Source organism: Orbicella faveolata, unplaced genomic scaffold, assembly GCF_042242905.1.
Source record: "Orbicella faveolata isolate gen_17 unplaced genomic scaffold, um_ofav_v1 contig_36, whole genome shotgun sequence".
Classification (NCBI taxonomy): Eukaryota; Metazoa; Cnidaria; class Anthozoa; order Scleractinia; family Merulinidae; genus Orbicella; species Orbicella faveolata.
Window position 1 is genome coordinate 10,261,984 of NW_028301565.1, and position 12,814 is coordinate 10,274,797.

The following is a 12,814-nucleotide window of genomic DNA, read 5'->3' on the forward strand; positions in this document are numbered from 1 at the left end:
TTTGTAATATCAAAAAAATGGTCATATCTTATTCAGCAATGGGAACAACAACAACAGCAATGCTTTATTTACTCTTTACACTGGGGCATGGGACATTTGTTTTGATGGCATTGTTGTAGTGTGAGCTGAAAATGAATATTAGTATTGATCCACCTAAGAAGATCTTATGAAAACTGTTTCCAGTCACCTTTAATTACTGCATGAAAGAGTGCTACGCATTTCAACACGTAGCGTTCGTTTTAAGCCATACTTTCATGGACAAATCGACTAGGACCTTGAACTTTGTTTGTAAATTTCAGGGAACTGCATGGTGGAAACTACTTACTGGAAGGTAAAGCCAAACTAACGTTGCGAGAAGCCTCCCGAACGATTGCGTATAAGTACGTTGTTGTACCACACCAACGACGAACTGCAAAAGACAAGGACCTCTGGGAGTGTCTTATTGGTTTCAGGCCTGTCGTTACTGGTAAACATGTCAACCGATGCCTTCGCATCCCTGAGAGTTCAATAAAAGTCAATGGTGAGAAAGAATGAGGGAAACTCTTTCTCTTTCTTTTTGATGCCTTTGTTTTACGGCTTTGATTTGTTCAGAAATGATGTTATTGATAATGAAACTTCAGCTGACTACGATGACTGCATCAAAACAGTACTTTCCTCAAGATTCCGCTATGCCAGTATTGTTTTCTTTATTGGCCGGCAACAATGGTAGTGAGAGAGGACCGCTGCAATCTCCATTAAAATACGCAAGGAATTAATAGGCTAAGAATAGTTGGAGAATGACTGACTGAATGACTGACTCAGTGTCTCAGTAAATGACTGTTTGATAGCATGATTGATTGATAGATTTATTGATTGATTCCTTGCTTGATTGCTTGATTGAGTGACTGGTTAATTCCCAGGCGATTAATTATTGAACTATTAATATCGTTTCTCTTAAATACACGTAGGCACGTGGCATCAATATGACGATGCAATCTTCAGTCAACCTGGATTATGGGAATCCTTTCGCAGCCTCTTCCCTCACAACGAAAACGATCCTGCTGAAGGCCGACGATTGGCCATGACAGCTATGCTTCCCGACTGGGAGAGCATTTCATTAAAACAGGGAGGGATGAATGCGCATGACGCCTTGAGTAAAATCAACAATGTTGTCCACTGCATGTCAAAAGCTGAGGTCGAGAACGGAGGTCTTTTTCGTCTTAGAGTTCCATACGGCTTCAATATCCTGGAGGTTTGTACACGAAAACTCATAGTTTAGGTTGTTACGTTTAGTGTTTGCTCTACAGAATCAAGAATTCGAGGAGATCCTTTCGCGTAAGTTAAATATCATATCATTGACTTCATTTTTCATTCGAAGGACTGTGATACATTGTTGCCATTTAAAATGGTAATAACAAAGGACAGAAATATCAGGTTGAAACTGACAACTATCAATAGGTATATTAATCGGTAAGGTAAAGGGATAGACCTTTAACCTGACCAGTACTGAAAATGCAAGAAACATTTGTATACCCTTGTTGCACGAAAACCCCATAATCACACAACTACATCTATTATAATGAAGCCGTCACCGGTAAAAAGTCAAGGGCATCGAGACATCTTTGCATACTGAGCCAGCGCCCTGCAACCCTGACGGCAGAGCGAAAAAAATATTTTAAAAGTTCACCTGGTGCGTTGAACTGTCTTAAGAGCTCATAACTACTTGAGGATCTGGATGGGGGCAGAAGATTCAAAAGTCAGGTCTTATTTGTACTTTTTCAGTCGTTGCCTTTTGTCAGTTATCAGATAACCCCATGTAGACGCTCCTCCATTGAAATTAAAACCTCTGGTATATACTGTAACTGAATAGATGCTAAGAGCTTATAAAGTAATAATAGTCGTACATTTTGAAAAATGTATTTTTTGTTGTTCTCGTTTTCATCATTATTCTAAAAGGTACTACATGAATACCTTTTTCCGCAACTAAACCGGAATATTCGAATACTTCGAGTTCATACTGATGACGAGGATTCTCACACTAAAAGACTGATTACTTCCACAATGATTGCATCCCTTGCCGTTCTTCACCAACTAACATTTCATGGAGACGATGAGTTAAAGAACCTACTGGAGTGTCTTCTCATAAATGGCGAGTCAGGAAGGCCCAAATGCATTGAGTATGATGCTTTGCTTTCTCAATTTCCTAAAGAAAAGCATTTACGGTAAGATATTGAATGTTCTCAATCTTACTAGGACTGCAACCTGTATATCTTTTTTCAGTTAATATAGCGTGCATGAACCGCGAGCCAAAGGAAATACGTCGCCTGTTGCTCGCTGGTCGGGAGTCCAGCCGGTGTGCAGAGGGTCATGGATGTGAAGCCTGATGAGACTATTCCGGACCATTTTTTCAGAGTTGCTACATCGTGCCACTAACTATGTGGCATTTTTCTTAATCATGTATTTATTTGTACACTGACCGAATGATTGATCGATAGACTGACTACATGAATGTTCGCCAATGAAACGCGAGTCGTGTTTACGTTGTTTGACTTACAAGTTTTTTACCTAATGAAAGGAGGTTTTTCTTTCCATACACCACACCTAATTTCAATTTTGATGCATTTTGTATCCTAGCACGTTGGCTGACAGCTTGTTGGAGCTTTGCATGTACGTTATCGAGTATCGCCGTGATATCTTTCACTGGCTGTTTGCAATGCCCCTACTTCATTTCCTGTCCGATTCCGTTCAGCCGTTCTCCATTGAGACACTCAGCTTAGAACCGAATTCAATGAAAGATACCTTGTGGTGGGGAACGCAAGGCTTGGATTTCCTAAGAGTTCGGCGGCAAGCTGCCTTTTCCAGGTACCAGTGTTAAAGGCCAGATTTCATGAAGTATCTATCTTTTATTTCTGAAACGACCGAATGGATTTTGCTAATATTAAAAGTGTATGTTGACATTCTTCGTTTTAGAGACTTGGAATAAATTTTGTTGGTTAAGAATTGATTATTATCCTCTAACTCTAAAAGCCTTTAACATTTGGGCTCAGAATAAGGAAGTCGTTCTCGATCCTCTACGACGATATTGCAAGCGGAGTGATAAATTATGGGTACACAACTTTGGCAATAAAACACAGTTATGTTTCAGACTCTATAGGATGTCACGTTGCCAAAGTCAAAAAGGGCGAGGCTAACGAGACTTGCAAATTATGCTATTCATTTATTTAACGTATTGCAATGTCTGTTTATTATAGTAACGTATTACAATGTGAATACCGGGCCTGAAAATGAATGAAAAGAACTGACAAAAGTAATGGGGATCGGCTCTCAGAGAGGTAATAAAGACAAAATCATCTACTTCAACCAATCAAGGGGCTTGGGATGCATATTGCCTTTTTAATCATATGGTGAAATCCAAAAAAAAATTGTTTAGTAAACAAAATATCGTTATAAAGGATCTAGTCCACTTCCTAATCTTGGGCCTAAAAATTAGAGATTTTCAATGCTAAACTTTCCAAAAATCATTCCTAAAATGAAGACCGAAATGAATATCTCCTAAAAGCGTTGAACGGTTCATCAATGTATCATATAAAGAGCATTTTCACTCACGTGGCCAGCATTCATGCACATTTTTCTGACACAAAGTAGTGTTTACTTATAAATAAGGCTACGAGCTGTTGACGTAATGATGGCGCGAGCAAAGAGAATTTACATTTTGTTAATCAGTTACCAAGTTGTTTTCCTTTTTTTCGTCGGGGTGTTTTCTAAAAGAAATAGAAAACATGTTCTCCGTGTTTCTATCGAGTCATAGAAACACTCGTAAAAGTTTGGGAGAACTCTTAAATAGAGCTCAACTCCCACAGGATTAGTTTGAAACATCAGCATTGCTGCCTTTTCATTGCTTTGGGACACCAGTATGGCTGTCGTGACGTCAGGTCATCAGGTGGAAACATTTTATCCATATATCTGATACCTGTTGAATTATTATTATATGTCCGTTTCCAGACTTGCCAGATCCATTTCATCTGCCGAGCTATCATTGGATCAAAAGAACTATAATTGAAGAAGTCTGGAAATTGACAATAATCACCCTAGATCTCCTAAAATATATTAACTGATTTAGGAATAATGAGAATTACATCAATTTTAACGAAAGAAATCTCTTCACTGGATGAACCAAACTAGATACTTTACGGCATTACGAGATCATTACAGTTACAGTGTTTTATTAATATTCCAGCACCAGTAGCCCAGTACATCTTCTTCGTCAGCTGTCTCCAATGTTTAAGATCGATCCTTTGTTTACGAGAACTTTTCTGCTGACACTTCCCATCCGTGATATTGCTAAAGTACTGCAACGAAAGGAGTTCGCTCTGCACGAAGTCTGTTGGACACTGGCACGAGTTGTGGAAGAAAGAGATCATAATTCTGGTTTGTTTGATGAAGAAGTAAGTTAACAGTCGCCTGATCACAGCGAAACTACCTTTACATTAAGTTAAATTTCACTATTGGGCTTAAAAAAAAAAACATAAGTAAGCCGCTTTTAACGCTTAAACTCTGGAGGACTTGTTAAAAGATTTTCACCAAATTTTGAAGGGGCATGATATATAGGGGGCCTAGTATGGGGGAGGGGCTGATATTTGTTTGTTTCGTGCTTTTAGCTCAGGTAGCCTCGAGCAACTCTGGCGCTCTCCTCATGCTGTAGGCTATTGCGTTTATCAATAACTCACTAGACGCTCCCTAATCGTGAGTCAATCTTAAATTTCTTTCTTTCATGTTCAGTGGGAGTCTCTTGAAGAGTGTATACAAGAAATGAACGATGGCATCGCAGGTTTTGATAGGTGAGGTTCAGTGGAAATAAAGTGAGAACTCTAAAGGGATATATATTATATACGCCATATACGCTTACTGTTTGATATTTCTCCAGTGACGTAGAACAACACAATTAGCTAATTGGCAAGGATCTTAAGTCATATCAATGATGATGTATATTTATCTCTGACTTGAGACACACTTGACATGTTTCATGACGCAGAAGTACGCTTATGAGGGGAAGAAAACTTGCCAAGTGCGATAATGCTTACAATTTTATTTTTTTCTTGTCTCTAGCATGGGAAACTCTAACTCCCAGTACGAGACCATGAGATCGCTAGCCAAAGCAGCGTTGCATCTTCTGCGTCGTTTACTTACAGTAGAAGAATTACTCAGCCGGAAGAGATTCCAGGTTGTGTCTGGTATTTTCAAACTACTGGATCAAAGCCTCTTTTTGGTAAAGAACAGTTTGCCCACCGATGAAACATCAAGTAAAGTGAAAGCAAACAAAGAAATCTTTCAAGTCGCGTTACAATCTCTGCATGATTCTTTGGAGACACATTTCCGTTGGAACTTGCTCCATATATCAGAGAAACGGCGTGATGAGGAACTTCAGGTAACACTGTGCTACTGCTGTCATTTTTGACTCACTGACTGTCTGACTGACTGTCTGACTGACTCACTGATTGACAATCTGTCTGACTGACTGACAGATGGATGGACGGACGGACAGATTGATTTACTGACCGACAACATGTAACTGACGGACTGACCGACGGACAGATGGATGGACGGATGAAATGACTGACTGACCGACCGACCGACCAACTGACTGACGTGCGGACGGACGGAAGTACGGAAGTAAGGTCTAATAATAAGCCAAGTGTACATTTTAATGTACATTTTGTACATACAAGTGTACTGACATTTTAGTACAACACGGCCACTCACAATGTTTGGTTTCTTGAACAGGCTTGGTCGCACTTACTGTCTGTAAACCTTGAAGACTTCGAGTTACACCAATTTTGGGAACACGGTATAAGGGAGTCCCTTAAGAGTCGAGTAAACCAGGTAGGTTTTCCTTTGATTGTTATTATCATAGAAATAACCTGTTAGGCGCTGGCACATATAATCTAGATGAGGTTTGAAGAAAGTTGTGGTTGTTGAACTGACGACTGAGTACCTGTTCGCATGTTGTATGACAATTGGAATTAAGTCTTGGTATTGTGATAATTTTTCATCATTTGAGGATAATTCAAACATTTACCTGACAATCTTAAGTTCATGTCATAACCAGGTTGGCCACAAAGATTTAATTGAACTGTTCTGTAAACTGGATCTGAGCGCCTACCATCAAGACATTAGCGAGTGTTTCGAGTCTGCCGCTTTTGAGGCCATCGACCATCTCTTGAAGGTAAGCCACTATACTCCCGAGGAATAACGTGAGTGTTGGATGTATATAACTGTTATAACTAAAAATGGCTAAAATTCTATGTTATTTTCAATGTACCATCATGGGAATACGATATTATGAATTCTACACTAGATTTTTTGTGTTTCATATTTTAGTGGAGACTGCTATTGCGTAGTTTTCCTTAACTTAATTACACTAGGTGAATGATGAAACATTTTGAATTAACTTTGTTTTAGGTAGGAATAGCGGAGGAACCCATGACATCATTAAGTTTATGCCTGGAGTTGTCCAGTTTAACTCATAAACAAGCTTCTGGTGTGGGCAGACTTTTCTCTCTCTTTTTGAAAAGCTGCTGGCCTAAGGGAGGTGATGGAAAAGAAATTTCCGAAGATAAGAAGTTGCAACACATTCTTTCTTGGAAGCCAATGGCGCAGTACTTTAACTACCTTGGTGAGTTAAGTGGAATATAACTTAATTTGTTCAAAATTTGACCTCTTACTGTTAATAGATCCTAGACATTTTTTACCATTCAATAAGGATCGGGCAAAATTAATTTCAACGACATCTTCTCAAGATAATTTCACGATCTTTTTCCTAATCATCTTTGTCTTGACCTTCAGTAACGATGGCATCTGTGCCAGCAGAGAAAAATCTATAAATTTCAACGTTTGGTTTGATCAGTGACCAGTAACGACAGAGTATTCGCGCAACCCTCGTTTTCAGGTTGACCAGTCACTTTACTGGTTAAATAGAATGTCCATTCTATTCGTGCAACAAATCAGTATTTAAGCGAATGTATGAAAGGTCATATATTTGAACTGCGCATGCGGAGAAAGATCTGAAGACACGACTGGTCATCGCAGTTATACACACAACTGAAGTTGTGTGTATAACCGCGATGGTCAGTCATGTCTTCAAGTCATTATTCGTTCAAGCTGATAAACTGTAAGTCAATAACATGGTACTTCTCAGTCAGTGTTAACAAAATGGTGGTTAACTATAACTTCTCTGACGCAACATTCCCTGTTTAGGTTGTGGAAGTCAGTTAAAAGAAAAGTTGTCCGATGACGGGTGGGAGATACTTGTTTCTGCGACCTCACTCGTTGCGCATGTGGGACTCTGCCTGAGGAATGGAGAAATTCGGGTGAATACATTACGAATTGTCCACAAGGACCGAGATAGGTTCTTGGAATTGTATTCCTTGCTACCCAAAGAGGACTCGGCTGTCACTAGAGATATCAGTGAAGATAAGGGGAACCAGCAAGAAGCACGTTCTATGGAGATATTTCTTGACATGCGCAGCGAGGAGCTTAAAGCCTTTGAGAAGGAAAGAGAAGCAGTGTCGACGTTTATTACAATCTGTTCTGTTATCAAAACAGGTGAGTCGTGGTACATTATTACATTGTCGAAGTTAAATTAACTGCACTGAAAATGATATTTTAAAGAAAGTTAATATATTAACTTAAGTTTTACCATGTTTCATCTCAAGCTAGGAGTTCGTCAAAATTCCAAGGATATTTAAGCAATGAACCACTCTTTCTATGGGTTTACCCGCGCAGTAAACCACTTAGAATGTTGGAGAACACTAGTAAAGCTTGTAAATCACGAACCGTTAGGAGAGTGATTTCAGTACAAGCTTTTCGAGTTTTCTCCCAGCATCCCAAGTGGTTTATTGCGCCGGTAAACCATAGAAAGAGTGGTTTACATATTGCTTTTATGAAATAACTATGGAAAATGTTTACTTTCGTGATCAAGTTGTTTATTCTCAACAAAATCGTGAGATGATGCAGGAAAACCAATCACAGAAACTAAAAGAATGAAAGCACAGACTCAGCGCCGGAAAGCAAAATCCGCAGAGCAAATCGACGAAAACATTTAGCGCTAAAAATATACTAGGGAAGAAAAGCGAACTTTGACGGGAAAATGCGGGAATTTGTGGCCGGTTCTAGTCATGGACAGTCATCACGAAAGTAAAAGACTATGCGAAAAGTTTGCAATTAGTGCAAACTTCAACTTTCAAAATTTCTGCGAATGAATAAAGGTTAGTTGGAAAAATGCTGCTTCTGAAATTTATTCAGAATTTATTTACCTATGTAGAAGGCTATGAGCTTGGTGTTTCTCTTTATTTTATTGAGTGAAAACTATTGTTTGAAAGCTTAATGGGAACTATATTCATTTATCGTGTTATGCCTGCATGCAGGCATTGAATTTAAACTTAAAACTACTGATAAGCTTATTGTCAACTCCAAAGAAATCTTTTAACTGCCGAAATGATCATTCAAGCCCAGCTGTAGTCAGAATTGCGTCCTCCAAAAACCTTGGAAAGCACTGAAAGCGCTTTAAACTTTCTTCTAAACTCAAGGGTAAACGAAATCGGTGTAAAAGTTTTGCCATGGACATTAAGAAGATCAATAATTATATCTCGGCCAATTTTTCCTTACAAATTTCTTTGTATATGTTGAATAAAAGATATTCCTGTTATGAATATCTCACTGAGCCTTTGAAAGCCGAAGATATATATATAGCTTGTTTTCTCTCTAGTGTTCTGAGCTCTCCAGTTCCGGCCCCACGTAGTACTGCCTATCGGAAACCATTTGTTTACCGGGACAAAAAACGATAGGCTTTTGACCAATCAGAACGCGCGTATTATGTCAGTTATGTTATAAAGTCCTTTAGCCCTATCTCTCCTACCCTAAAACGAGTCAAAAACTTTGTAAATCGAAGTGTACATCACGTGTACATTTCGCATCATTTTTATTGCCGGTAAGCTGTACGCACCCACGTCCTCATAAAATTTGGAAGTAGCGCAGCGCAGAGTGCAGTCACTTTAAACCTTAGCCCTGGCCAAACGGACTCGAAATTTGAAAACTTGGGTCTACTTGCGACCACGTTTTGCCAGGCCTTGCGTGCACTTGCGTCGACTTACGATGACTTGTGCTCACTTTGGTCGAGATCAAATTTGTACGCAAGACAACGCAGTGTTTTTCACCGTTTAGCAACCCAAACCAAGTCAACACATGTCGAGTGACGTCCATTCGTTGTTAGCGCTACCTATTAGCCAATGAAATACAGGATATGTCTGACTTGAAATGGGTTTTTGTCGACTTGCGTGTACTTGCGAGCAACCTTGCGAGTCCATTTGGTCGAGGAACGCAAGTCTTTACGCGTGTTCAAGTTGCGGCTACTTGCGACTACTTGCAATTTATTTTTTGTAGATGTTGATTTCCGAGGAATCAAAGAAAAGCTGGAAAAAGACCTAGATTCCTGCCAAATGCATGACATTTGCCATAAACGCGGTCCCAGTGAAGAGCCGATAGTAAGGTTCTTTGACCTTTCAACGAAGAACACGAGAATGATAAAATTGCTTCACCTTGTCCATCCCAGTCGTCTTTTTCGTGACATGTGGCAACAGTGCATTCCAAAGGCAGTCAAGTTTTCCGAAGATGAAGCTGGATCAAGTGGGACATTAACGGTCGACAAAGTGCAAGAGCTCTTGTGGACACCTGCTTATCGGAAATGGCGAAGCACATGGGAAAGAATCCTTGGTGGAGAAATCAGTCTTCAAGAATTGGATGAACGATTCGACAGGTTTAGAAACGATCCCAAAACTTTGGAAATCGAAATTGGAGCAGTTGTGGCCTGCTTTTCCAATGAAGAAGATATTGACCTTTCTGTTCGTAAACGAGTTGCTCAAATCAAACAGTATCACAAGCTGAGAGAGTTTGAAGGGGCTGCAGCAGCAATCTTGGAATTTCAAAAAACCATGGATCTTGGAGGAAACTTCGACCTGATTCATGACTTTTGCGGCCAGGTACATTTTAGTATATTTCCATTTATATGAGGCTCGATTTCTGGGGAGAAACGCGGGTTCCTTTTTCAAACAATGGCTGGTAATCGAGCCTACATTAAGGGATGAAATCACTGCTATAGCTCAGAAAATACAACAATATTTGCAAACCTGACCCATTTGATACCAGGGGAGTTCTAGTCTTTAAAGACCAGACAATGGCTTTAAAACCTTAAGGTCTTTATTAAGTTGCGGACAGACCTAACATTTACACCATTGAATTTTATATCACGTACCATGCTTGAATCTTTAATGCTTAAGTGAAAATAGCTCTCATAACTGTTCTGTTTTTGTTTCACTTCGTGGAGGCGGCGTGGCTTAGTAGTAAGGTTGCTGGATTTGTAATCTAGCAGTCTAGGGCTCAAATCGTTCTCCGTGCCACTATATGCATCTTGTAACCAACTGGTCAGCCTTCCAGCAGTTGGGATTTTTAAAACATTTATGTTCATTTAACATTGTATTAGGGTCCTCAATTAGCACAGCAGTGCTAAACACTTCAACACTGAATTAAAGTAGTAAATTTATCTTATTTAATAGGAGAATGACTTTTTAAATTAATATGCATATGTGTAATGTTTTTTGGAAGTTGAACGAAGACTTTCTGCGACGCCCGCTCGGTGCTATCGGTGATGATGTTTTTGAGATCGGAAAAACCCTTGAACGTCTACCGCAACCAATGATTGAATGCCTGAGGACTGTCAGTGATTGCAAAGAGTACATCCTCTGGCTTCGAAAGGAAGTGAAAGGTGACTATTACTTATTTAATTATCTACGCCTTTCCTTCAATTCCGTAATGTTCTCACTCACTTTTAAGATACCTGGTAACTGACTGACCGACCGTCTTACCGGTAACCCGCATACTTATTTATCTGAAAAAGATATATTACCTTTTTTTAACTTGTTTATTCCTTCATTCATTCACCCACCCACTCACTCACTCACTCACGCACGCACGCACTCACTCACTCACTCACTCGCTCGCTCGCTTGCTCGCTCGCTTGCTCGCTCGCTCGCTCGTTCATTCATCCTGATTCATTTATTTCTTTAGCTATTTGTTTATTTATCTATTTATTTATTTATTTATTTATTTATTTATTTATTTATTTATTTATTTATTTATTTATTTATTAAGGCAGGGAAGAAGTGAAAACACTAGTGGACCTCGCGATGATGTCTGCTGGAGAGAGTGACATCGAAACTGATCGAGTCTCGTGTTTGCACACCACTGCCCTTGGTTTTGCTCCTTTCATATTTGAACTGGACAAATCCGCTGACTTAAGTCAACTGATTAATGTTTGTGAAAGAGTGTGGCAGGAGATCAAGGGAAACACCCTTTTGCCGGAGCAGCTGGTAAAATATTGCTTTTACTGTTAGAAACTATTATCGCCTATAACCGTAACTTTCTTTACGGAGACTTAATTGGGTTGTTCAATCCTTTACTCCATCAAAAATCAAATTGCTAATACAAAAATGTTAGATACGTTTTCTTTCTGTACCCTGCCCTCCTTTCCCCACCCACTCCTCCAGATTATTTAAGAAAAAGTTGCACCATATGCATGTAGAAGCATATCGTTGACACTGATTTGATTGACTGAAAAAATAATCCAGTGATCCACCAGAACGTTCACGTCTCTCTACACAAGACGAGATTTCTATTAGGATTACATTTACTTTGTCAACTCCCAAGCCCGTACTGAGGAAATAGTGGTCGTGAAGTCAAGTGCTAATAGACTGAACCGAAGAAGAGCTCCAGAAGCTTAAAAATAATTACAAGGAAAGAAAAACAAACATAATCGGTGGATTAAATATGAAATATGTCTTAAATATTTTTTTCGTTCCAAACAAACCTACGTACAAATTTGGTCTTATCATTAACTGTTACGGCTAAATTACTCCTCAGTTTCTTTCTTATTTTCATTTAACTATTTGTTTGTATCTTTTCGTGTGTGTGCATTTTTTTTTTTTTCTCCTTGATTATGCATGTTGCAACCAAGGTAAAGCATATCAATATTTTTTCTAACTACCCAGCTTGTTTAGTTTTCTAGCTATTCTGAGTAGTTTTTTTTTTCCTAATTAAGTTAATTATTTTTGTGCTGGTTTTTTTGCGTTTTCTTGTAAATCTGGCAAAGTAAAATGGTTGGTTGTTGTTGGATTAATTCATGAGCGATCTATTAAAAGACAGCTTAGGCAATAATGACCACTGTTCTTTTCATTATACCTGTCAGTAGACTAATATGTCACAAGAGAATTAATCCAAATAAATTTAAAATACATTTTTGTACAATATTATGAACTACGTTGGGTACATGTTCGCAAGTTATCGTGAAAGCTAACAATGAAAAATCCTAAGTATTTGGTGTTTATTTTGGTAGAGGGACATCAGCAGACATCTTGAGTGGCTTAAGGGTGTCAAGGATGCCCATGCCATGTCTTCTCTCAAGTTGGCTCAAGCTATCAACGAAAGAGGTGTCTACTTCGTTGGCAAATTGGAAAACGTAGCATCGACTCAGCCATATGACAAGAAGAGTATTGATTCTGTCATCAGTTTACTGCTTCCTCCGAGCAATACAAATGGTGAGGCCAGAGAATTCAGTTTGGAAAAACTAAAAGAGCTGCAGAGTAAACTGGCTCTCATTTCTGGAAAACGCTCTCATGGGCAGGACGATGTCGAGAAGTTTGGCCAGGTAAAAATTTTTCTCCATTAACTAAACAGAATTGAATTAAACTAAAAGTTCTCTTCTGATGTATCTCTCTTTTTTGTTTTG

The 12,814-nt window shown here is 39.0% G+C and overlaps 1 protein-coding gene across 1 annotated transcript in view; it reads left to right on the top strand.

Moving 5' to 3' along the window:
• Positions 1 to 12,814, top strand: part of LOC110053067 (E3 ubiquitin-protein ligase rnf213-alpha-like) — a 63,752-nt gene that overhangs the window by 3,968 nt on the left and 46,970 nt on the right. The window contains exons 3-17 of the mRNA XM_089275593.1: positions 300 to 520; positions 948 to 1,231; positions 1,936 to 2,201; positions 2,614 to 2,841; positions 4,217 to 4,424; positions 4,759 to 4,817; positions 5,086 to 5,404; positions 5,761 to 5,859; positions 6,086 to 6,202; positions 6,439 to 6,652; positions 7,234 to 7,581; positions 9,418 to 10,013; positions 10,636 to 10,795; positions 11,182 to 11,399; positions 12,422 to 12,733. Of these exons, the coding sequence (XP_089131719.1) occupies positions 300 to 520; positions 948 to 1,231; positions 1,936 to 2,201; positions 2,614 to 2,841; positions 4,217 to 4,424; positions 4,759 to 4,817; positions 5,086 to 5,404; positions 5,761 to 5,859; positions 6,086 to 6,202; positions 6,439 to 6,652; positions 7,234 to 7,581; positions 9,418 to 10,013; positions 10,636 to 10,795; positions 11,182 to 11,399; positions 12,422 to 12,733 (3,649 nt within the window). The remainder of the gene's footprint in view (positions 1 to 299; positions 521 to 947; positions 1,232 to 1,935; positions 2,202 to 2,613; positions 2,842 to 4,216; positions 4,425 to 4,758; positions 4,818 to 5,085; positions 5,405 to 5,760; positions 5,860 to 6,085; positions 6,203 to 6,438; positions 6,653 to 7,233; positions 7,582 to 9,417; positions 10,014 to 10,635; positions 10,796 to 11,181; positions 11,400 to 12,421; positions 12,734 to 12,814) is intronic.